The sequence below is a fragment of the Colobus angolensis genome, unplaced genomic scaffold (assembly GCF_000951035.1).
Source record: "Colobus angolensis palliatus isolate OR3802 unplaced genomic scaffold, Cang.pa_1.0 Scaffold214, whole genome shotgun sequence".
NCBI lineage: Eukaryota > Metazoa > Chordata > Mammalia > Primates > Cercopithecidae > Colobus > Colobus angolensis.
The window spans coordinates 6,382,564-6,408,035 of record NW_012115311.1 but is presented as its reverse complement, the minus strand read 5'-3'; the positions used below and the strand labels follow the sequence as shown (position 1 = coordinate 6,408,035).

At 36.6% G+C, this 25,472-nt stretch overlaps 2 protein-coding genes across 4 annotated transcripts in view; one reads left to right on the top strand and one right to left on the bottom strand.

Moving 5' to 3' along the window:
* NBEA (neurobeachin) overlaps positions 1 to 25,472 on the top strand; it is a 763,072-nt gene that overhangs the window by 543,344 nt on the left and 194,256 nt on the right. For 2 of the 3 annotated variants that reach the window (XM_011943032.1, XM_011943033.1), the window contains one exon: positions 4,175 to 4,311. In XM_011943032.1, coding sequence (XP_011798422.1) covers positions 4,175 to 4,311 — 137 coding nt within the window. Of the gene's footprint in view, positions 1 to 4,174; positions 4,312 to 8,234; positions 8,324 to 25,472 lie in introns of those variants that run through there. The other variant, XM_011943034.1, reaches the window with a different exon arrangement.
* MAB21L1 (mab-21-like 1 (C. elegans)) lies at positions 5,725 to 9,007 on the bottom strand. The gene has a single exon (XM_011943031.1). The coding sequence runs from the start codon at positions 7,645 to 7,647 to the stop codon at positions 6,568 to 6,570; it is 1,080 nt and encodes a 359-aa protein (XP_011798421.1). The 5' UTR covers positions 7,648 to 9,007; the 3' UTR covers positions 5,725 to 6,567.

The window sequence follows — 25,472 nt, the reverse complement described above, 5'->3', positions numbered from 1 at the left end:
TTTTGAGAACTGGCCTGGAGCTCACTGCTAGGCCATGATGTTCCCTTCTTGGACATAAACAGCCTCACAGAGCACCAACTTCATACAGAGCTGTATGATGATGATGTGAGACAAAAAACTACTTTATAATTTTGACTAAACACAGACAAAAGCAAGATCACTGTGCATACCCCAAAAGTACCAGACATTCCCCTCTTTTGGCTAATATGAGTGACTGCTACATCTTTTGAATTAGAGCTTTAGCATACATTTAGTCTTCCCTCCTTCTAGATAAAATTGATTGAAATACTTAATCATAGAATTATTTCTGATGCCTGACAGAGCCCAATCCAGAGCAAAGCCCTGCTTTCCTGAACCCTTCCCAAAATCACAAGTAAAATCCAGATCCTACAATGAGTCTTTTAACACCCCCTAAGTCACCCCATGGTTCTTATTGTTGTCGGTTTCTCTCACTGCAATGAATAATAAAACCCACTTGTTCAACTACAGATATGTTCTTGGTGGTCTTTGGCAAGAAAGCATTGACACATCCAGTAACTTAAAATTTGTGAATATTGGACTATTAGTTCTATAAAAATACAAACAGGTTTTGTGGCCGTGCACAGTGGCTCACGCCTGTAATCCCGGGACTTTGGGAGGCCAAGCCGGGTAGATCACCTGAGGTCAGGAGTTCAAGACCAGCCTGGATAACATGGTGAATCCCTGTCTCTACTAAAAACACAAAAATTAGCTGGGCACAGTGGCATGCACCTGTACTCCCAGCTCCTCAGGAGGCTGAGGCAGGAGAATCCCTTAAGCTCGGGAGGCGGAAGTTGCAGTGAGCCAGAAATTGAGCTATTACACTCCAGCCTGGGCGATAGAGCAAGACTCCATCTCAAAAAACAAAAAAGAATTCTATAAATTGTAAAGTTTTACCAAAATCTCAGTGTATTATTAAGATTTCTGGGCTTGAAATTTTGATTTTCATCAGGAAAATCTAAACCCACAAGTATTTTAACATTCTACTTTTAAAGTGTATTTGATAAATGGTTTCTTTTTTAATATAAAACGTGTACTTTCTACTCTAGGTCCTTGATGAGGTTTACCATCTCCAACTGGTTAAAGATATTATGGCTCTAAAGAGAAGTTATTATTTTAAAGATTCATTATGCTAGGGTGGTTTTTGTTCTAGTTCACATTTTAGGTTAGATAAGTGGGAAGTAATACCCCATCCTTCTTTCAAAAATTGTAATGGAACAGTATTTTTTAAGCATTATATTGCCAGTTGTAAAAAGTAAATAACATTTGTATTTTCCTTTTAATTACCACTTTAGATGGTAGAATTTTAAATTATTATATGCATCAATGCAATAAGAAGAGGTTTTGTCTTATCCATTTGTTTAACATTTAATATCAATACTTCTATGTATGCTGAGGACATTATAATTTATTCTTTTATTGCTACAGTAGTGATTGGGATGAATATATTTAGTCATTCCTCAACTCACTACACCAAGCAAAGTTTAGGAAGTTAAATTTGTAGTTACTTAAGTTATCTTCTAGAACAGAATCAGCTAGATCACCATCTCACCGTCATTCAGAGATGCTGTTCTTTATAAACTATTTTTATTTGGAAAGAGATCCGAGGTTTTCAAATAAGCAGGTACCATATGGAAGATCTGCTGGCTTATGATTGTGCCTTGTGTAAACATTTTAATATCGGATCCCTAAAATGCAAAGGCTCCCCCAAAGGGGATTAAAACATAATCCCCTCTCTCTGTTGCTGTAGTGGATTAACTCCGTATTCTCTCTGCGGCTGGTTTGCTCCCTGAAGACTACAACAAAAAGATTCAGTGCTCCTTAAACATGCTATGGAATTGGAAGTTGTAATTGGAGATTTCCAAAGGACGAGGGTAAAAATGACACACTATTAATGCTGAATATTTCATGATGTGTCTTTCTTAAAGAAAGACCAGTTCGAAGCCCTTTTATAAACGCCCAGAAAATCTCCTCAACAGAACGATATTGGTAAAATCTAAAGGAAGCCGTCTCCTTTCAGAAACGCAGAGGAGTAAGTAGAGATGATGTGCTCCCCATGGAAAGTTCACGGATCGTGTCCTTAAAAATTGTAATGTATTTCAGTAAATCAATGGGTACGGTTTTGATGTTTCACGATCTTTTTTCTCATGTTCTCAATTTGGATACGTTACATTACTTTTTAGGAGAAAGAAGTAATTCGCCATTTTTAGTGTTTTTGACCATTATTTGTCTCCAAATGCCAGAAACCTCTTATAAATCTTGATAGTCCTCTATCTTTAGAATGGAGACTTTTTTGAGGTTTTTAACAATGCCTAAAAATGTATAACTTTCTTTCCAGTGTGAACCAAATCACCTTTCTCACCTTGCCCCAATCAAGAGTAAACCGCATAGATTTCTTCAGAGAGAAAATAGGAAAACTGGCATCCAAGGGAGCGTCCTGGTTGCTTAAGGGTTAAGGGAGCGGTTCGAACCGGCCCGAGCGTTGGGGGATTCGGAGGAGGGCGCGGAAGGCAGGAGGCGCCGCCAAGCGCGCGCACAGACCCTCCAATAAACACAAAGGAGGGCCTGGGGAATAGAAACCCAAATCCACTTGTAATCGTACAAGAGATTCGGGCGTAATTACTTGAGCAACCTAGATTAAGATTGATGAGCCTTTAAAGTGGTGCTTCAGATCGACTGCCTCTCCCTTTCCAAAGAAAAACCTTGTGCAACCGAGGTGGACCCCGACTCCGCTGGGCAGAGGCCGAAGCCCAGAGTCCGCGAGCCCCGGGGGCTTATCGGAGGATCGAGAGCAGTGAAATGAAAGACAGGGCTGTGCGTGGGTCTGGCCCAGGCAGTCCCGACAGGCTGAAAGCTGACGCTGTCACAGTTTGCTCCTTAGCCACCCCCTTGTAATCGCGACAGAAGCCAGCCCAGCCCTCTGTGTTCCTGCAGCCTCGGGAAGGCTCGGCTTTGTGCAGGACAGTCGCAGATTGGGTGTGTGCTGCGCCAGGGAAGGCCAACTTGGCCGCGTCTCCCGAGGCCGGCCCGGCGGGGGCTGAGGGCGGTGTCGGCGCGAGGGATCTCCGCCCGGAGGGTCGAGGCCTAGCGGCCGCAGAGAACCTGACTTTTTATAGCCTTTCCCCGACTGTTATTGTGACGCACTTGACTGTATGCGTTTGAGGGGAGAAGTGGAAGGGATTATGATGCGCCCTTGCTGCCGACAAATGAATGGTTGTATCCGCTCCCCACGTTATGTATAACGTTGTATCGTGTTTCAAATCCAGGATTGCGAAGAATGTCTCCCTTTGGGGAGACTTTACAGGAAACATTTAGGTAATATCCCATTTGAATTCATATTCTATACGCTTTGTAATTCGTGATTTTCAACCTTAACAGATTGAGGGAATTCCAAGCAAGCACCCTGGCAGGCACTTTTAGTGAAGCTGTTTCTGCAGTTTGAAAAGTTGAGAAGTAGCACTTTCGCACGGTTTTTTTGAGAATCGTTTTGTTCAAGCGTCCTACATTTTCATCACTTTTGATATATTCTCTGTGAGAAAGTGACTAAGATTTTCGTTCTTTTCTACATAAGAACTTTATGTAATGTCCGTATGCACGCGTATGTGTGTGTGTAGCGCGTCTTAGGAGACAGATATTAGATTAATCTTCCTGCAAGAGGCAAACCGCTCACAACAGCGGAATTTATCATTTAGATCCTTGCCCCCTTCTCCTCCTCTCGCCTCTCCTTGGGGAGCGCCGCTGCTGAGTGGAGCGGCTTCGCGCGATGGCTGGACTTGGGGGCAGTGCTGACTGCCTAGGGTCTCTGGAAAAGCCAGCGATACTCAGTGGAGAATTGGGACATTTGTCCGTTCTGCACTTTTAAGTAGGTTAATGGCAGCCCCTCACCAACCATGTAGGATTTCTAGGTGGAAGTTGAGTGGTATTCGGTATCCTGACCTTCTGGGTTTTCATACCATTTTTTCTCTCTAGTCTTGTTATAAGGTAATGAATAAAAGCTAAGTAGTCCTTATCTTACATGAAAAAAGAGTTTGCCGCATAATACAGGAACCATTTTTTCTAGTGCATCCTTACCAATAAAAACCTCTGGTACCCTTCTGGGAGGGAGCAGGAAGGGCCACAGGGGATCAGCCTGACTCCCCTTATCCTTGCCTTGCAGGCCCAGTGGTTCTCAGCACCCCTGCCCAGCTCATCGCTCCCGTGGTGGTGGCCAAGGGGACTCTCTCCATCACCACGACAGAAATCTACTTCGAGGTAGATGAGGATGATTCCGCCTTCAAGAAGATCGACACTAAAGTGAGTTAAAGCGATTCCATGTATGGTACTGGTGGCTTTGTGGCAGGAAGTGGTTTTCAATTTTGTTTGATTTTACCTGACAGTGGAGGAGGGGAGCACATTCTCCTCTTTCTCATAGAAAGTAAAATGAATGAAATAGCATGTTCACTTTATGGAACTGAAGAATATATTAATGAAGTTAAATCCTGTATTGCCAGAGCATGCACATTTTAACAGTCTTTCTGTGAGTGCCTTTGTTTGCGCTTGGGCAGATTTGGTAGTTAAGCCAATTGCTCCCAAGTCCCTGGGGCCCAGAATCTCAGGCTCTGAGGGCTGACTACGAAAGGTCTTAAGAAATTTCTTATTAAGATCACTTTTAATTTTCAAAACTTTAGATTGAAATGTGATTATTGAAAAGTTATAAGGAAACTGGGGGGAGAGCCATTTAGATATAAATTCATCTCCATTAGTACACCCATTTTGTCCATCTCCTGAAATAAGAATGGGTTTTATATGTGGATTTAAGAGGAAAGCAACTGATTCTCTGAGCTTTGATTTAAAATATATATACTAGCACTCAGATATTTAAATATTGTATTCTTCTTTGAGTATAATGCCAGAAAATACATATTTGGACCAGTTAAATGCATACTTATTAAATGTTATTGTGTAGATTTTAAACACCAGAGTATTAGAGTAGCTCTTTCTCAGCACTTTCTGAGCTCTATTTTAATGTTTTAACTTTCATGTTACTGTGCAATTTGCAAACTTCTATTCTGGGGTTAAGAATTCAAGAGCATGAAGTGTCACGCTAGAAATTCTAGCATCATTTTGCAAAAAATCTTCCTTTATTTTCAGAGGCAGTTATTCTAAAATAGTCAAAGACAAATGCTCCCACAGATCCAGAACTTTATTGTTTTTAATTTAGATATTGATATAAAATGTAATAAAATAGTCTTGGTAAACTAGAGCTAAAATCCAAAAATTTACCATCACCTGAATTAACTAACTTAAGGCCCATAGGTGATCAGCATTTTCAGCACTTGTTGACAACTAAACTATTCCAAAGGATAGTCATGGGGCTTCTTTTACTTCCAGCTCCAAATGCAGTTTTTAAAATAAGTCAGTCATCTCTACTGTCATGATATACTTTTTTTCTTATATTATCAAAAATGCTACAAGAAGAGCAAGCTTTCAAAGGTAGATTTAAATTGTGTCTGTTGTAGAAAGGAATTGTCTTGCAAGTAAGTTAGAGACTGAGAGTAGATCATTATCTTATATACCTATACAGAAAGAGCTTTTCTCCAATGTTTTATTTTTAAGGATTTCATTAGCGTATTTCTCAAAATGTTTAAGATATTCAAGTGGGTTTGATTTTCAAAATGCAGCATTACATCTTTTGATAGGAAACAATTTTAAGTGAGACATGACAAGTTTTATTTTACTTCATTTATTAGCATCTAATTAAATAAAAACCAGCAACAAATTAAAATCTAAATCACAAAAGTAATTATCCAGTGTATTTCAAGTGCATTTTTCAAATATATAATTCAGATATTCAAGCGTTATTATATAAGCTGAATTCAAATTTCTTTGAATATATTTAAATAACATTTCAAGTATATTTATGGAATGTTAGAAATAACACAAGCAATATTTTGAAACAAAATGTAAACTTTTTAAAGTTCAGACACTTTCAAAGACAGAGGAAAGTACCAGGAGGAAATCTACCTTTAAATGATAACTTTGTTTGTGGAAAATGTCTGGAAGTATCGAGAATGGCAATTTAAGTTCTGTTCACCAAATCACAAACACCAACATCCACACTTTCAAAGACAATGTGAGATCACAATATTTGTTACAAATCAAAATATACATTACAGTTTCTTTCAGATGGCATATCCAAATCGTGTTTACTCACAGGCAGATGCACCTAAATCACCAGGATTGCTATAATCCTTTGATAGTTAGGCGGAGTGTTCGTCGCGGTCTTGCATTACAACCGGGCTGTTTACAGAGTGTTACGGTGTACTTTTCAAGGGAGATAGGAAATCGTGTGGCAAGAAGTCTTCTAATACTAGTGGCTTTGGGTTTTTCTCCATCCGCTTCCCCTACTTTTTCTCCCCTTGTGGGGGTGGGTGAGATGATGTCTAAATATTGTATTATTATAAGAGATTGTTTACACTGCGGAGTGGAATATTAGGAATTGAACAGAAGTTTACACTTAATAAGGACTTTGAGAAGGGTAATAATTTCGGCTCTTGATTAACTCATCCTCTAAAGTTTTTCCAAACTTTTCGGGTTGGTCAGGATCTCTCTTGCCAGTCGCCACGTTTGTTTGGCAGCGTTTTCCAGAGCTGAGTGAGGTTTGCCTTGAAACAGATCTAAGTTCGGTAGAAAGTAGTGAGGACACCGCCGGCACTGCAGGCAGGAGATAAGTTGCAGCAAAATCCCGTTCAGCCGATCACCCAGGCAAGACTCGTCCCAGTCCGACTCCCGGGGATGCTTTTCACACTCGTAGGAAACCAGAGTCTTCATGTGGTAATTGTTCAAGGGCTGGCCAGGCAGTTCAAGGTGACGATCCCTTAAGGTTTTGAGGATGGAGAGGCACTTCTTTCTGCAGCCCCCCATCTGCAGTCTGTTCTCTGCCTCCGCGAACTGCAGCACCCAGGCGTCGCTCTCCGCCGAGCTCTGCTTGCCGGCCAGGGAGTGGCACTCCTTGGACAAGAGATTGAAACCTTCCGCCTTGACCTCCGCCACCCGGTTGGGTCCCGGCCAGGGGATGTGGGGAAGTGGCCAGTGGGCAGCACTCCTCGGCCAGATCCCGGTGCATTTAAAAGCCGGCGTGATCTGCACCACGTACCTATCTCGGATTCTCAGTTTCACTTCGCTGGTGTCCGCCACCATCTTTACCACATCCCTGTAGCTACATTTGTCTACCGCTTGAGCCACCAGCGTCTGAAACCTGGACCGGATTTTGCGCGCCGAGAGGTAGCCGGAGGCGGTAATGAATTCCACCCACAGGGACATGCTTCTCTTGCGCCCGTCGCTCAACTTCAGCACCGCGCAGCCGGGCAGTGAGCCATCGTCCACGAAGTTGAACACCCCCATTTGGTTGAGATAAAGCACCACTTCAAATTCGGTGGGGGAGATGACCTCGAGGCCCTCGTAGCGATTGTCCATCTCGTTGAGAGAGCTGATGAACCGCGGCTCCTGCACTTCCACTTCCTTCAGTACGTCGGAAACTACTTTGCAGACTTCCCGGATAGTTTTGGCAATGGCAGCTTTCCTGGCTTGGCATTTTTCGTTGTAGTATTTATTCAGATGGTAGACAAGCTTGGCCTGGGCCGCAATCATGTTGGGGCAGAGATCCGGATTGTACACCGGAGTCTCGCAGTAAGCTGTGGGATCCAATGCGGCTGCTAGAGCTGGAGCCAACTTCGGTGGAGAAACGGGCCGCAGCGCTCAGAAATGGATCAAAAATGCTTTTCGGAAGTGCTGCAGCGTTGGTTTCCCTGCTGCTGCTGCTGCTTTTCCCTTCCTTTTATCTTTGAGCCCAGCCGTTCTTAAAGTGAAAGACTGTTCTCCCCCCTCTCCTTGTCTCTCTTCCTCTTTTAAAGAATCCTTGTGTGAGAGAACCGCATGGAGAGATCACCTTCTCAGGAATAAAAAAAAAAAAAAAAAAAAAAAAAAAAAAGTTGTGCTGAGACCCAGCAAAGCTCTTCCAGTAGTCAAAATAAGCACCCCTTTCCGTATTTATTTACGCTTTCCCGTAATCATTGTGTGTGCAGCACTGTTAATCAAATGGAGGAAAAGTGTGCTGAGAGTGTGTCCAGGGTGAGTGTGCGTGTGTATATGTCAGAAGAAGCTGCTGTTGATTTGTCTAAGAGCCCAGATGCACTCGTGTGGAAATTATAAAGGCAGGGCCAGGCAGGCGGGCGGCCAATCGCCACTGGGCTCGTCACGACAGCCTCCTTCAGCTCCAACCCGGCTAATTAATCCCCCCTCATGGATATAGGCACACAAACTAAAGGTAGGAGGCTGCTGCCGGCAGAAAACCACCCAGGCCACCTAGACAGTTTGGAAATCAAGAGGAATATCTCAGCTGTGGTACTACTTGAAGCATATTGACATTTTGAAAAGACTTGGCAAAGCAGCTCTCTTCTGTGCCGAAAACCCTGCTTGTCTTTTTACCGCTGAAATGCAAATACAGGTGTATTAATGCGCGTCCATCAATTAGTGATCTAGACGGGGTTTTCTAAAACAAAATCACTAACTTGCATTTAGAGTAAGATAATTAATGCCTGTTAATCCTTGGGGTCTTCTTAAATGCAGGTTGAAAGTTTGTTCATGCAGACTACTGGCATATGGAAGCTGGCTTTAGATGGAGGGGAGTACCTGTGTAATTTTCTCATTCTGGATGTTCCTATATGTTAAAATGATTTTTTGAAACGTTATGGAGGTAGTATGCTCTTTTTTTACTTATGTTTTTTCCTTTTTTGCATTTGTTGAAAGGAATCTGAAAATAATTGCTGAATGTGTTAGATGTTCTACCCCCGTTTAAGTTAGGATGTTTAAAAAATATTTGGTACATCCCTCTGCCCCACCAGCTGCAGTCTTTGCACTTTAGTAGACTTGACCAGCATTACAAGCAGGACACAAAGCTATATATGCACTATAGAAATACATTTGAAAAATCAGTTGTCTCTGGGATGGAATTTTAGTTCATCAAATTCACCTGAGATCATAGAAATCAAGCCTCCTCACAGATAACTATCCTGAAAATTTGAAGGTTTAGGGGTTTCTGGCTTGTTTACAGATGTATAATTAAGGATATATCTCCTGTCTTAAGTGTCCTTAAGTGGTGACCTAGCAGTAGACTTCTAATTCTATACTATTTCGTGTGATTTAATTAAGGGAAAATGGTTAACATTTTCAAAGAAAATTAACTTGCAATCATCTGGGGGTCATTTTTGGATTTTAACATCATTTTGAAAACAAATGAAATCATTTCATTTCTGAATTTTGGAACCCGGAAACAGGAGGAGGAAATTTCTTTTCTTCCTAATTGGTGGTCCAGTTGTCTCCTCAAAGTACAGGAAACTAAAGAAATACTACTTAGTGGTTATGTCGTGGTTTTTAAACCTAGGTGGATTTTTTAATTGTCTACCTTTAATTTAGATGCCACGTCTTTCCAATTAAGGATATTTCCAGTCAAATCCTATAAGTCCCGGTAACAGGTTTGTAGGCACTTTCAGAGCCACTTTTAATAAGATCTTGTGCAGGGATCCCACTTTTTACTTAAGTTTTTTTATTTTTGTTTGTGTGTTTTGCACAGGTACAGCATCACAAAGCCATCTATTATTTAATTTCTCCTTATCCAACAGTGATAGATTACAATTTAGCTGAAAATAGTATATTACATTGGGTTGCGTGGCACCCATCTACTTTATTTCCCAAGAACCTTCCATCCCCTTAGGAGCAGGGCTTGGGAACACCCAAAAAGCCCCTCCCCGCTTTGCCGTCGTCTCGGGTGAATGCACTGCTACCTTTTGGCAGTTGGAGGGGAAACGCATCAGAGCCCGAGAACCTGCAACCGCCACGGCGAAGATGTGCAGTGGTCTCTGGGGAAACGCCGCCTTCTGCCCTCACCCGGAGCGGGTGGCCCTGTACCGTCCGCTCGCCCTCTCTCTAGCTGCGCCGCATTCCCGTGTCCTCTTACTTTCCTCTCTGGGCTCAAGATCGCTACGCTCTACTTCTGCGTGAGCTTATTTGAAAACCTTACTTGGAGTGCCGGGTTACTCTCCACGTCTGCTCCAGGCCGCGCTGTGCCCACGCACCCCTCAGCCTTGACCGCCCACAACCGGCCCAGGTGTGGTCGCAGCCAAGCCCCCGCCGCGGGCCTCTGTGCCCTGCGCTCTCTCCCTTGAGTTCAGGCCCTCTGAGATGCTTTCCCCAAGACCTCGCCCCTTGCCTTCTTGGGCCACCTGCAGAACAACCCTGATTGTCAAGGACCTGAGACAGCCGAGGAAGGGGAGTCCCCGGGGCTGTACGGGGGACCTTGAGTGGGTCTAACGGGAAGGATACGGGCCTGCGAGGGACGCCGGCCGGGTCTGGCTGGAGCCAGGCGCGCAGGTGGCGCATCTTCGGGGCTCACTGTGCAGCTTAATTGGGTTAAAGCGAAGCTAAACACCGAAGCACTTCGTGCAAACTAATTGGTGCAACCAGCTCCTTTTCACTAACGATTTGCACTTTGAGAAAGAAAAATAGATGGTGAGAAAAGGTATACTAGGAAACTCGTTAGATCTAGTGTTCCAGGAAAGTGAAGTCATTTAGTTTCAAGGACGCCAGGACTGTGTTTTCTAAGCTGCTTTCTTAAGCATCCTTCACACACGGAGCTGAAGGTGATTTACATAACATAGGATTCACCGGTCCGCGGTTATCACTGTGGGTGAACTGGGCGCCCTGGGTTGAATAATACTCTAGTGCAAGTACTGCTTGTTGCTGCAACACAGTGATTTTCTATTACACTGCACACGTGAAATGAATTGCCTTCTGTAGCTGAATCCTTTCAGTGATCTTAGACGCCCCTCATTGTTGAAGCGAAAATTAAGCTATTCGGAGAAGTGTGTTTTCCGTCCCCGAAATTTTGTTATGGAAATGACCTATAGAGAGGAATTACAAATAACAGTATATTTTTGTGCAATTCAGCCGATTTTAATCTAGGCTTGGGGGATATATTTATTTTATGGGAGTAACATATTTAACTATTTTTCAGTAAATTTTTAAAAAATATCATTTGACCTATTAAACTAGTTATGTCAAATGATTATGCAGTACATCGAGATGGCTTAATATACATTTATGTATTAATGTGAAAAGTTTTTTAAAAAACTCCAGTTATACCAGTCTTGCAATATTTTTTGTTGAAAATGTAATCTTAGTGCTACAAGAATAAAATTGTGTGTGTGTCATGCTTTAGGATGTAAATACTTAATTATTTTCCGTGGTATGCATGCAGACATCTTTGACATAACCTAATAATAGAATGATAATTAAGGAAAACTGGCCTAATTGAAGGAAAAAACATCTCAAGAATCTCATGATGTAGTGATAGTTTGAAATGCTTATATTGAATGGTATTTAGAATTTTAATGCCTAACTGACGTTTACATTTCATTTACTTAGTTTATGAGGCAGGCTTGATTTAAAATGTACCAGTTAGAAAAAAATAATAAGGACACAGCACACCATTATCATAAATGTTAGTAGTATTAGTGAATATAAAATAAATACTGTGATCCTTAACACTTCAAAGCGTTCGAAATAACAATAGCATAACAACTTTTCCTCAAGTACTATTTCCTAAATAACTTATCTCCACTTCTGTAAACCTGCTTACTTATATGGGATATACAAAGTAATTCATAAATAGTGTCATTATTAAGCTTAAAGAAAAACTCTGTTATGTTGAAAAATACAAGAATGCAAAAATGTTTTCTTTTAGAAAAAAACTAATTTAAATTTGAATTGCATGTTCATAAATCTCAGCAATTGTAACCTTCCATCTGGAAAAAAGGTATCTGTTAAAGGATATGCACATACATGTTAAGTGCTTACATAGATATCGTTTGGTGTTTTTTCATTATCTGTTAGCTGCTAGTCTATTCACAAGTATTCATGAATTTAAAGTTTTATTTTTTTAATATGTGCTTATTACACTGGGGAGATAAAAAGAATATGAAGTTGAGTTTATTACATTATTTATCGCTACTGCTGGAGTGGCTTTGAAGGCTCATTGTAGGCATCTGATTTCCTTCCCCCTTCTTTTTTTTTTTAAATGCACCCAGGCTATTTCAAGTGTTTCATTCTGCCAGACACAATATATTTCTTTTTTTACACTAGAGAAATTAAAGACAGATATTTGTGCAGGGTTTTCTTTATGTGTCACATTAAATAAAGTAAAATAGAGAGAATTTTTCTGGTAATCTAATTTGATGGCATCTATACCTTTCTTCCTGTGTGATTCTTGGTATAAGAACACTTGAGACAAAAAATAGCTTGAAAGCTTTCAAGGTTTCAGTGATTTCTTAAAGTAATTATTTCGTCTTTTAATATCAGATTTATTTCAAAGTCAAACAGAGGATTGAGGTCGCTGTTTGCACAATTTAGACCCTATTTCACTTCTTCAACTAGAACATTTTGAGAATCATGGTTAATTTTTTAAAATTGTTTATTCTTCACTTGACTGATGAAGGCCTTTGCCTCAGTTTTCTTCATCGTCCTAGGCCACATACAGCCACATTTGCAGTGAAGAGTACTGCTTTTCTCTACAGTGTTGCTTAATAAACTTGATATGGGTATTAATAGGTTTTTGAAAAGAAAAGTAATTTGAGATTAAAAATGGAAGTTGGGAGTATACTTCTAAGAATTGACCACCACTGCTTGATTTGCAGACTTGAAGTAATACTGGATAACTCTAGCCACAGCCTTTCTTTTGATAGAAAAAGAAATTTAAAGCCCAGCTTATTTTCATAATTGTCTCTGTTCCCTCACTTCATTTGCATGTGTACACAGAGGTACAGGATGTTTTCAGGTGAAAAAAAAATGGGGGAAGGGAGGTTATCAACCTAAAGAATTTTTTATTGCTCTGCATAAATTGTGATCTCTAACCTTTTCCAAACATTGAAGGACAAGTCATTCATTTATTGAGTCTTGTGTAGGAAATACGGATTCCAATAGTCTAATTTCTCACAAACCCTTCAGAAAGTTACTATTATCTTTCTAATAAAACTAAAATCTTTTTGTTAGATTTCAGCTTATAATTTTCTTGTGATATTATAGAAATATTCAGACAGGATAAATGGGCTCACATGATTCTTTTCTATATGAATATATGAAAGTTAGGTATTTCCAAACCCACAACATATACACAAATGTACGTATGATTTTACAGACATGAATTTACATATATTTGTGTGTATGGCTACATTTTTAGTACTCTTAATATGCTATATTTTTATTGCATTTAGAGAAAACAAGGAAATCAGATTCGATGAGTGTATGTTAATCCCTACATCTGAACTAGGTCATCTAGGACTGCATTGCTCTCATTTCTGTTTCGTACTGTATGTGATTAAGCCACTGAAAATATTCAACATGACCTTGAGACTAGAATATGATACATAGATAATCAACTTCCAGTGATTACATGTCTAAAATAACCTTTCCTATTTTTAATTTATAGTTTTGGAGCTTATTTTTTAATGAGCAAAGTAATTCTTCTAAACTAAGATTTATTTTTTTAATGATCAGTAACTAGAGTAATAATTTAAAAGGATAATTACATCAAATAGAAAACGATTACCTTTTATCATGTATATTATATGCAGTAAAATAAATGGTTTATAGAAAAAGAAGGAAATTAGTTTATAAATATAAATTTTCTTTATATCTTTACATATAAGTATAGAGATAACTATCTGAGAATGTAATACCTATATAATATTTCCAGTTACATTTCATTATTTTCACTTTGGTAATAATATACATTTTAGTACACCAATATGTATTATTTCTTGAAAGCACACTTTTCATGTAATGATTTGTCAAAAATATCAAGTCTAAAGTAATACTAATGAATAGTTAATACTTTTATATTCATATATCCTTATCCATTTTATTATCTCAATATCCCAGTCAAATTAGAAGGATGAACAGCGTAGTTTGTAAGATGTAGTGTTCCTGATTAAAAAAAAAGTGGGAACCTAGTGAAATAAAATGTATAGCTTTGTCTTTCTGTGAAATGTATTTTTTTAAGTTAGGTTTGTTGATGTGTAATTTGCATACAATAGCATTCCATGATTTTTCCATATGATTGTGCCATTCTATGAATTCTAACAAATGTATACCATCATAGAAGCTCTACCACACATGTAGAACATTTATATTACCACAAAAATGTTTCTTCATGCCCTTATTTCGTTACTTTTATTTGGAAACTTTATGATTAATGTATAAATGTCTGAGTGTTTTAGTTTTATATCAAAAGGTTTTTAGACTGTAACACCCGTTATTTATTTCCCCTAGAATTTACTATTTTATCATGCTTCCAATTAAAGACAAGTTTTAATCAAAAAACACTGACACAGGCAAAGTATAAAATAATATTTCAGATATATAAGCAATATGTTTATAATTTTTATTTTATGTAAAGTTGTTTAATGTATGTGACTAATTAATACTTAGTAGAAGATTCATTTTTCAAAGAAACTCCTAATATTTAGTGGCTAACATGAAAATATGTGTTAGATTTCTGAATTGGGTTTACAGTTTGCACATCAAAATATGCAAGAAAGAAAGGGTTTCTCATATAAGTTAGCAACATTTGAGGCATATTTTAATATTTCTAGCTTTATGTCACTAGAGAAAGAAATGTCAAGATTTCTCAATATTTTTACTTTACATTTTCAGTTAATTAACCTTCCCTTTGAGTGGTAGGAATTGAGGCTAAAGAGTTTATTAGATCTAATATTACTTAATATATGCACATTCTTGGGACATATGTATAAATATACATTATCCTAATTTTGTATAAATATACATTATTATGTAAATTTAGATGGTTACAAATACTCTAAACCAAGACTTATTAAATTATAGGAGTGAAGACATTGATAATGATGCTTTTCAAATATTTTGCATTTTTACAACTTGGAATAGTACAACTAGTCTTTTATTTCTTCCCCTAAGATCTACAAATTATTTAAATGCTTTCTGTTTTATATTTTTATTTGGCAGTTACAATAGAAATTTTAATGTTATGCATGCTTACCGGCCTATTAAGAAAGAAGTTATTGCTTTCTTAATAATCTCAAACCATCTTTAGGAAATACACTCTTTTTATGGTTTGCAATATAGCCCATGCATGCAGTCTGTGTACAGACACACACACAAAAACAAAACCAGTGTTTAAGATAGTAAAAGATTGAATTGGCCTCTATACATTTTCTGTATTAATTTGTTAAAAGGAAACAACTATTAAAGATTGGATTCTTGTTGCCACCAGGAAGTAATATCCACATCCACAAGATTGTCTCATAATAACCCTTAACAGTTTTGGTAATACCTGAAGAGACTGTACCTAAATTGATTTTTTAAATAACACCGGAAATTCCAACAGCATGTATTCAGTCACATATACTACATCAACTTTGAATGTCATAAGCTTTTAATTATGAAATTGAGAAGTTTATTGCTAGCCATTTTGTCCATAGAAAAAAATATACTTATTTACCTACATTAATATGTATGTGTGTGTGTATATATATAGAGAGAGAGAGAGACCTTCACTAATTTAAAATTGTTTTTTACTTTTTTGCAACAGACTAAGTTTAAATTTTTTGCAACCTTAACCTGCATTTGATAAACAAAATGTGTAACTCATCAGGGGGAAAAATGTAGGATGTTTTGTTTTTTGTTTTTTACTAGCAATTTCAGTTCTTCATTTGTTTTGCTCTCCACGCTGCATTAGCACAGTTTTCCCCTGTGTGCATCTGCCAGTGTACAATTTAGCCACGGGCATCTGTAGACCTTGTGGTGATCAGTATTGCAGGCAAAAGCCATATGTGTTTAAATAAAAAAAAAATCTCTTTATTTCATTTGCTGTTTTAACTGGATGGATAACTTTTGTGCCTCAAGACAGAAGAAGAAAAAATACAGAAATAATTAATTGCCTCTATTCTTGAGGCAGTTTCATTTCCCCTCCAATATGGAATGCTTGTCAGCTTTCCTGATAAATGACTGCATGTATTTGCATAGATTTTACATTAACACAAAAATTAGTTTTATTTGTGGAAAACTAGTTTACATAATAATATAAAACCCCGTGTTATTGATTATGTTTCCAAGCATTGATGACTTTAGAGGGGTGGTGGCATTCAAAATTTTCAAAAGTCTGATCAGCCTGCATAATTTAAACTTTCTTTTGATAAATAGTTTTACATTAAGATCTAAAAGACATATTTATAACATTTTAAAGTTTTAAAACTTCTTTTCTAGATTTACTTACCACAACTGTTTCAGACTCATAGTGGCACCCATTTGGTAAGAAGATTTTGATTTTAAACTTTAGCCAAGGAATATTTTTAAATACATATTACCAATTACATACACTTCAGCCAATTGGAAGACTGCATCTAAATGAATTACTTTAATTTTCATATTCATATTATGAAAATAAGATGGATGCTATATTGAGTGTGTGCAGTTTATCTCATTCTTGGGAAGTTATGCATTATTTACAACCAAATTTAAAATATATCTGAGAACTATAGTCTCCATCTTTAACCTATTTCCTTCAATATACTTAATTAATCAGCCAGCCCTGAAAAAACCACTCTGCTGGAGCTGTTAGGGTGCTGAAAACAATTCTACCTCTCTAAGTGGCAGACAGTAGATGTTTATTCATACTATAATCTGGCATCTTGTTGTCTAGAGGCAACCTGCTAATTATGTGCTATCATTGTATTATCCATGTTATGGAAAATTCAAATATGTTCACTACTGTTAGTTACATCACAAAGCTTTCGTAAGATATACTTGATCCTCTGGAAACCTACTATACTTAATGGCAACCTAAACCAAGAGTGTCTCTGCCACTTCTTGATTCTGGGACACCCTGGGTGCCAGCTGTCACAGCTCAGCTAATGATGACAAATGCCCCTCTCTATGCAGATTGCAGAGCTTGCAGGCTGCTGTGAAAGGCAACCAGATTACCTTTCTTCAGATAGTAACTTAACCTTTTAAACTCATGTCAGAATGAAATGATCAGCTGTGATAGTTTCAATATCTGTATCTTTAAAAACAAAAATCAGAATAATATCAAATAACACTTTAAAAATTTTCCAGTATTTGTATGATTTACAGTGTTTTACCCTTGAATGCTGTAATAGTCTTAAATAAGAAACTCTGGGTAAAACATACTTCACAACCACTCTAGAGCGTGTGTTTGAACTCTGCATATAACCCGGGTAATAGGTAATTGAGAAAATTCTCCAGATTGTTTAGTCTAAAAAATAGGCTGATGAAATTTTGAGGGAAAATATGTTCTTCTCCTCACCTGAATGAATGGTAAAGCCTCAGTTCTCCCACTGCTTATACAAGCCTAGCCTGTCCCAAGCCAATAGTTATATTATGTCATTAAAACTTACTGAGTTATTCCAAAATGATTTAGAGAATAATTGTTGCTAATTATTGTTTTCTGTGGGTATTTTCAAATATGATCTTTTAAGTTATCAATTTGTTCTATAGAAATTTATCGTATTATGGAACCTATACTTACATGGATTATTCAAAACAATAATGAACACCATTAACCATAATGTAATTCACGGGGATAAGTTACCTATTAAATGAGATAATGCTTTACAATTGCAACATTCTTTTCAATTCACAAAGGATTTATACCCATTAATTCATTTGATACTTAACATAATTCTGAGCTGGGAAAGATGAGTGATAAGGAACAGGGACCAATATTTAATGAGTATTTAATCTCATTTAATCTTCCCAACAAATATTAGCTCCCATTTACAAATAAAGAGGCTGAGGTTTAGAAAGGTTGCGTCTTACCAGGGTCACACAAGTAATTGCAGAGCCAGGTCTGTCTGACTGTGGCTGCCATCAGCACTAGAGTTTCCAGACTACATATGTCCATAACCGGCTATAATTCGTAGAAACTGCTACTAGGATATAAATGTTATTCTAAAAAGAAATCTACAGGCTTGCATTTACATAAAGAACATAATTGATGAGTTTTAAGGATAGGGTTCTTTATAGGATACTTTCAAATAGGTAGATACTGAGATTTTTTATGTTATGAATTTTAATTTTATGAGGATAATGTATTGATCTATCACACTGGGAGAAACTAGGAAAGACATATACTTTTTACTGAATATGAAATTGGACTAATTCATCTAGATAACCACTTCATTGTAAAACTCAAGATTAATGGGATATACCTTTATAAATGTGATGAGGAGAAGCAATTATTTCAATAATTACTTGAGTGAAATATTTATATACTTTTCTTTTGTAAAGATTTATCCATATTATAGTTTTACTGTGTAATATCAGTGAGCTATACAACCCACAATATTGTTTTGCAGCGCAAGATACATTGAAAACTCCCTTTGACCATGAATTTAAGTGCCATCATTTCCAAGAAAGCTATGCCAATGCCAGTTGTTTTTATTCCGTAGTAAATTATTTTTTGGTATAGATACTAAAATGTGAGGAAATTTTTTCAATGATACATCTGATTATATTACTATATAAAGTAGAATTCTATTAGTACTTATATAGAATTAGTACTTAGAGTTACTAATCAGTATTCATACTCAATTTGTATTTCACTCTACATAAAAATTAAAACAGTGAAAAGATTACTAAAATGTGTCGTGCAGTTAGTTTAGGGAAAAAAGTAATTCCGCCTCATAAGTCAGACATCTTATGTCAGGGCAGGAAAGAACTCTGGAGAATAATAGAATGGAACCCTCTCCGTAACTGTCTGAATTTTCTCTACCAGCCATGGTAACAACCATAGCCAGAGGTGGTTATCTAACCTCTACTTTTACCTCCATTAATGAGAAACTTACTACCTACTCAGATAGTTAATTGCACTTACAACAGTTCTGTTAGAAAGCTCTTCCTAATACTGAACCAAAATATTTCCCCTTGAAACTTTCACCTTTTGGCCCCTACTTTCCCTTCTGAATAGTCTTATCCCTTTAACAGATACATGCTTTTTAAATTCAGCATTTCAGATACCAAGTTGAACATATTCCAGTCTTTCAGCCATTATACTTTTGGCATATTTTAAGTCACCTCACTGTGCAGGACCCATTCTGGTACATGATTTTCTTCAAGTACAGTGCCTAGAATTTATTACCCCTAGAATGGATTGGTACATGTAAAGTAGAGAATAATAGTGAACCATGGGTCACATTAGCTTTTTGGGCATCTCCATTCCCATGCAGATAAATTCTGTATGTCAACAAATATCTTGTTTAAATATATTATTGCTGAGGTCCTAAGTACATGATTTTTGTAATCATCCAACTCATATCTTGCTATTTTTAGGTATTTTTTCCATGACTTGACTTATAATAATAAGTTACACATCATCATTTTAAGAATCAATAGGCATAAGTTCTTTTTAAAAATGTGTTCATAAGCTACACATAGAATATTCAGAGCAAAACAATTTAACTTTAATGAATTTAATGTTTTTGCTCAGCTTAAGTATAGAAGGTAGCTAATCCACTTAATAAGACCTCAGGATACATTGAATTTACTAAATACTCCACAGCCTTTGTATAGTTTTTTTTCCAAATATTTAAAATCCTAATACTGGTTTTTCATAGCTTTATCGAAATGTGTAACTAAGAAGCCTCATTTGGGATAAAGTATGTACTTTATATATTTTGGCATTTATCAATTTTGCTTTGTCAATAAATTTTGTATCTACAAATGAAATCTACAGGTTTCCCATATGCTTGATCAATGAACAGCAAAGCTAATAAACTTTAAATGCAAATAGATGTGCTCCTAGGACTTGTAGACTATTATAGGAATCACCAACATATTGATCTATATATTTTAACCTTTTCACAATAACAAGAGTTGCTAAATAATTTAGCATGAGCAGAGGTAAACACTTTTAAAAAGTGATACTTTTAATAATTTGAAGCCAATGTGAAAATTTGTAAATCAAGCTAAAGTAGTCTTAAGACCCATTCTGCTCAGTTGTTTTCTTCAAGTGCAGTGCCTAGAACTGAATATTCAGTATCACAGAGTGAACTGGTGAATGTAGAGCAAAGAGGCCTCCCTTAAGTAATGAATACATTGTTGGGAAAAAAACATTTTCTGAGAATTTTCAGAACACATTTGAGAATCAGTAGTAAAATACAAAATTTTATTATATATTAATTAATTTGAAAATACAAAATACATGTGTTTATTTCTGTATGGGTGTTAAAAAAAACCACATGTATTAACTTTTTGTGTTTTTTAAAGCCTTTAATTTCTTAAAGTGTAGGCACATGTTTTTATTTGCCAAGTTTTTTTTTTTTTCAATGAGGATGTTTCATTACTACTTTATTTATTACTGCTGTGACATCTAGGCAATAAAACACAAAGACAGCCTGCCTGAAATTTGGCTTTCTTGCAGTTTGTGTCTTGAATGGGGAATAAAGAAGTCCAGTGCGTTTACAAAAGAAACATTCTCCAGTGAAGAGCTACCCCATCTGTTTCATCTGGTGGCTTATGCAATAAGAGGTGTTATCACATGAATCTAAATGCACAAGCGGTCGTTTTATGAACTCTTTCTATGCTTTGAAGAGTTTATAAGTTGCCTACTCTATTGTGTGTCAGTCCCAGCTGACCCAAGTGCATTCTGCTGAGCATATTTGGGGGATAATTAGAACTAATGAAGCCTGGAATACAGCTAATTCTCTAAGTGATTTATTCTTATGCTCTTCTCTGATCCCTAAGAATTCTCCAAATCATAATCTATGCTGCTTATTTTTTCCTAGCATTGTGTTGATACAGCTACTTTATGCTTATTTGATGAACATCAAAAGTAAATTAGGTATTTGAAAGGCTGAGAAACATGTTTCAAAGTAAAACTTTACGTTAGTTATTAGTCCCCAGGCTTGAGAAGAATGTCAGTTCTTCAGCATTTTATGTTTTTGTTTAAATCTCAAAATGTTTATGGCACTTGCAAGTAGATAATAGGATAGAAAATATAAAGCAATAAAAGTTTATTAAAAAATGTACCACTGGGAAATAAAACCTACAAGTAAAATAATTGAAAATTATTAATGGAAGATTCCTATTTCTTAATTAGGTTTCCCAAGGAAATCTGAAGTTTTAAAACAACACTTTATGAATAGCTTTCATGTTCCAAAGCTGTTTCATTAACCTGGCTTCACTGTCCTAGCAGTGTTGAAAATGATGTTTCTTTACATGTCCTCACCAAGTAGTCAGTGATTCAGTGGCCTGTAACACTATAAATCCCATCAACTTGCTTTCCTTTCCTGTTATAACTGTTTCAATGAGTGGCACTTTTGTTGTGCAGGTTAAGATCTGGTAGCTTACTGAGGGCATACTAGAATGAGGACAGACACAAATGCCAACAAAAGAAGGCTATAACTTTATTAAAGCCTTATACTCAGTAAATAAGATAGTGGAGCCTCTTCAGCTAAGTAGTTTTATAAGCTATGTCCTATTTGATCTTCTGTTGTCTAGAAACTATAGTAGAATTTATCGTTAAGAATCATTACTTTTACCTATTGATTTCAGTATTTAATATTTACCATATTCTAGAGCCTAGATAACAAAACCCTTAAGGGCAAGTACCATTTTATTAGTTAGACATACTGAAATACCTATACTAATGTAGATCACCAACTAGACTGATTATCGATCGACCAAAGGACCAGTTGGAGATTCCTGAATCTCATTACAAGATACCTAATCCAGCCTTAGATAAATTCTAGTCTTAACTGTACACCCTGACATAAGAAGTTACTGTTTCTCATATTTTACCTTGTGCCTAAAAGTCAGCTAAACACTTGAAAACATGTCTTAGGAACTTGATGAAAAAAGTTGCAGGTCATTTTCTTAAGAACATTTTTACATCTTTAAAAAAGACAAAGGACAAATTGGTAAAATTGACTAAAATTGAGTTTTTGTTATCTGCAAGTTATTCTGCTAGGTGCTTTATCTATATTACTGTATGTACCTTCATCTTCTCAACACTATGAAGTAGAAACGTCTGGCTTCGTTTCATTGTTAAGAATCTGAAACATAGAGAATTCAGGTAACCCTTCCAAGTTTACAAATCTAGGAGTTAGCAGAGTTAAGATTTTTATCTATGCCATCTGGCCCCAGGCTCCAGAGCATGCTTTCTTAGTCATCAGATAGAACCTCTCTAAGTTTGTCCTGTGATCTGTAGAACAGCGATAATAATTCTGTGTCTTAGGGTTGTTGCACAGGTTAAATAAATTAATACACATAAAAAGTTTATGTGTTTTAAAAAGAGTACTTTTAAACTTATATTACCTAAGACCACACAATAACTAGCAAAGATAGGATTCAAACCCAGTTTTTTCTGTCTCCAGACTTCTGAGTTTATGTAGCATCATGCTTAGGTGTGTTTGTGAATGTAAAATTAAATGAATATCATCTGTTCTGTTCTTCCCACAGGAAGATTTTGTTAATTTTGCTGGTTATTTTGATAGCATGTAGTAGGTACTCAGTGCCTGAATGAGTGAAGGATTTTTCAAGCAATACTCTCCAATATAATATGTTCTATACATTGATCACTCTTAAATTTATATCTCCAGCCAAGACCTCTCCCCTTAACTTCAAGCTGATATGTTTGGTGGTCTTCTCCACATCATCTCACATAGCTGTCATCTTTGACTCCTCGCTTGCTTTTGTACTCAATATCCAGAGTGTCAGCAAATCCTCCAGAATCTGCCCATCTCTCGCCAACTTTACAGTTACTTAACAGAAACAATTACTTTCGTTTATTTTTGGTGCCCATCATCTTATATGTGTACTACTAGTTATCTGAGACAATATAGAATGAGAAAAAGTAGAAGGAATTATGCTAGGGAACATAAACAGAGGAATATGATCCAATAGGAATAAATGAGAAGGAATGTTCAGAAAAGTAAGGAGGAAACATCTTAAATGCCAAACACAAGACAGTTGTAATAAAAAGTTAGTAGACAACAGTTCCGCTACCACATAGAGTTCAAATAACATAAAAAGTTCTTTGTCTTTCCACATTTGTATCAGTGGAATTGTAGAGACAGAAGCAGATCACAGTAGGATTGGAGAGTAAATAGGAGATGGAAAGTGAGGTAGAAAATACACTTTCAAGAAAAGTGGGATTGGAGACTATTCTAAGTGAAGTAACTCAGGAATGGAAAACCAAACATTGTACGTTCTCAATCATAAGTGGAAGCTAAGCTATGAGGATGCAAAGGCATAACAATGACACAGTGGAGTTTGGGGACTCGGGGGGAAAAGGTGGAAAGAGAATGAGGGATAAAAGACTACAAATTAGGTTTAATGTATACTGCTCAAGAGATGGGTGCACCAAAATCTCACACTAAGGAACTTACTCATGTAACCGAACACTACCTGTTCCCCAAAAACCTATGGAAATAAAAATAAAAAAGAGAAAAGTACAGATAAAGGAAATGCAAGAGATAGTATGGTAATTATGAAGTGATGCAAGAAAAACTTTTAAAGGTATTTGAACATATTTAGGGCATAGAGAAAGAAGCTATAGAGGAGAGGTTAAAGTTAAAATGAAGGACTAAATCATGGAAGTCTCTCTATCCCCAAGATCAATAGAAGGAAATGGTATCATTGTCTTGAGGCTACAATGAGAGATGGCTTTTTTCCTTGAAGATAAATGCTACACAATTATTAATATTGCATTTTATTTTATTCCACATGTATTTGTAACAGTGGAGGGTGAGATGTTGGGTTTAGGATAACCAGGTGGAGATCTGAAAATGTAGCAGGAAGAAACTGTTACATTGCAGAAGATAAATTTGTAGATTGTGGTTTTTAAAGTTGGTGGAGTATGCAAGTAGGCCTCAGCTTTCTCTTGGCACTTAAAGCACTGGGACTGAGGTAAGCTTCAAGAAGGGATTTAGATGTTTAAACTGTCACTAAAAGGAATGGGAGATAATGATGCTGAATCCTTCTTTACCTGGCAACCCTAGATGAAGGTGAAAAGTAGATGTAGTAAAATTTCTAAATAGATAAGTGACTAAGATAGCTTAAACATAGGCCGAGTAGTTTACTAAGCAGAATATGGACATAGGCATAGACTGCTGAAATACAAAGAAATCAAAGAATTTTAAGATTAAGGTACAGAATAGATTGTCTATATGAATACTGAATTCGCTGGGTGGAGAGGGAAAGAATTTTGGGGAAAGAAGACCCATGAAAAGTAGAATGAATGCTGTTAAGTGAATGGAACAGGAGACAATCTGAGTCACCAGAGCCTGCACAAAACAAACAAATGGGCCTAAGAGGGGTTGCTGGGATTTTGGAATTCAAAAGATAACTTGATGAAATCCTTTGTAGTCTAATGCTTTGAATACTTTTGAGAGATTTGATAAGCAGTTCTATCATCAACAGCTAGCGATGTGGGACTTTATTTAAATTTATTCCTGGAGCCAGGGAATTCATAGACTCTTCTTTTAAAAGACCCTAACAGTCCATATGGAAGTGTTTTTTAGTTGTCTGCCCAAGTGATAATCCACTTTAGTGTATTTGTTTCCAATACTACCAAAGTGTCCATAGGATATTTTGGTAGGACCTACTCATATGTTTTATTTGAAGTATGTAAAACTGCCAAAGATACTTTTCCCTTAAGTGTTTTCATATCATATAACCTTCTTTAGTTTCCCAGTAGGGTGAGGAAGCCCTTGATTAGGAATCAGAAAGCTTGGGTTCTAGAGCTTGCTCTTTTTTGAATAAAATATACAATCTTTATTAATGGGCTTAGATTCCTGCCCTGTGTGATGAAGGTATTGGAGTAGATTATTTCCCTTCTAAAATTCATTCAGTTCTCTGTATTGTTTAACTTTGAGATGAGTACAAAATAGCAATTTTAAAAGGTATATTGTCATGTGCAACATATACATTCCTGAAAAGTTAGCATATTTTTATGATTTGAATTATATTTAAATATATCTGTGAATTTATTCTTCAGAGGATCGTTACATCTTTTAAAACTGAATTCATTTTATAACTTTAATGATTTCTTTATAATGCATAATTTCCATTTTAAATCTTTAGTTATTAAATATTTTTAAAAACACAACTCTATATATTTGTCTTTATGTAACTTTATAAAGGGTATAATGAATATATATATAAGGAATACAAAACCAATGATAAGTAAGAAACCAGTAAGAAAGTAATTAATCACTAAATGAATTCATGACTTCAGGGTACTAACAGAATTTGGAGGTTTGACTGAAGGACCAATCACTGTTGAGGAATTACAGAGACAGTGAGATATGTCAGAAGACTAGATGAGAGCAAAATATTAGAGAATTTTGCTTGGCACCTTCTTGATC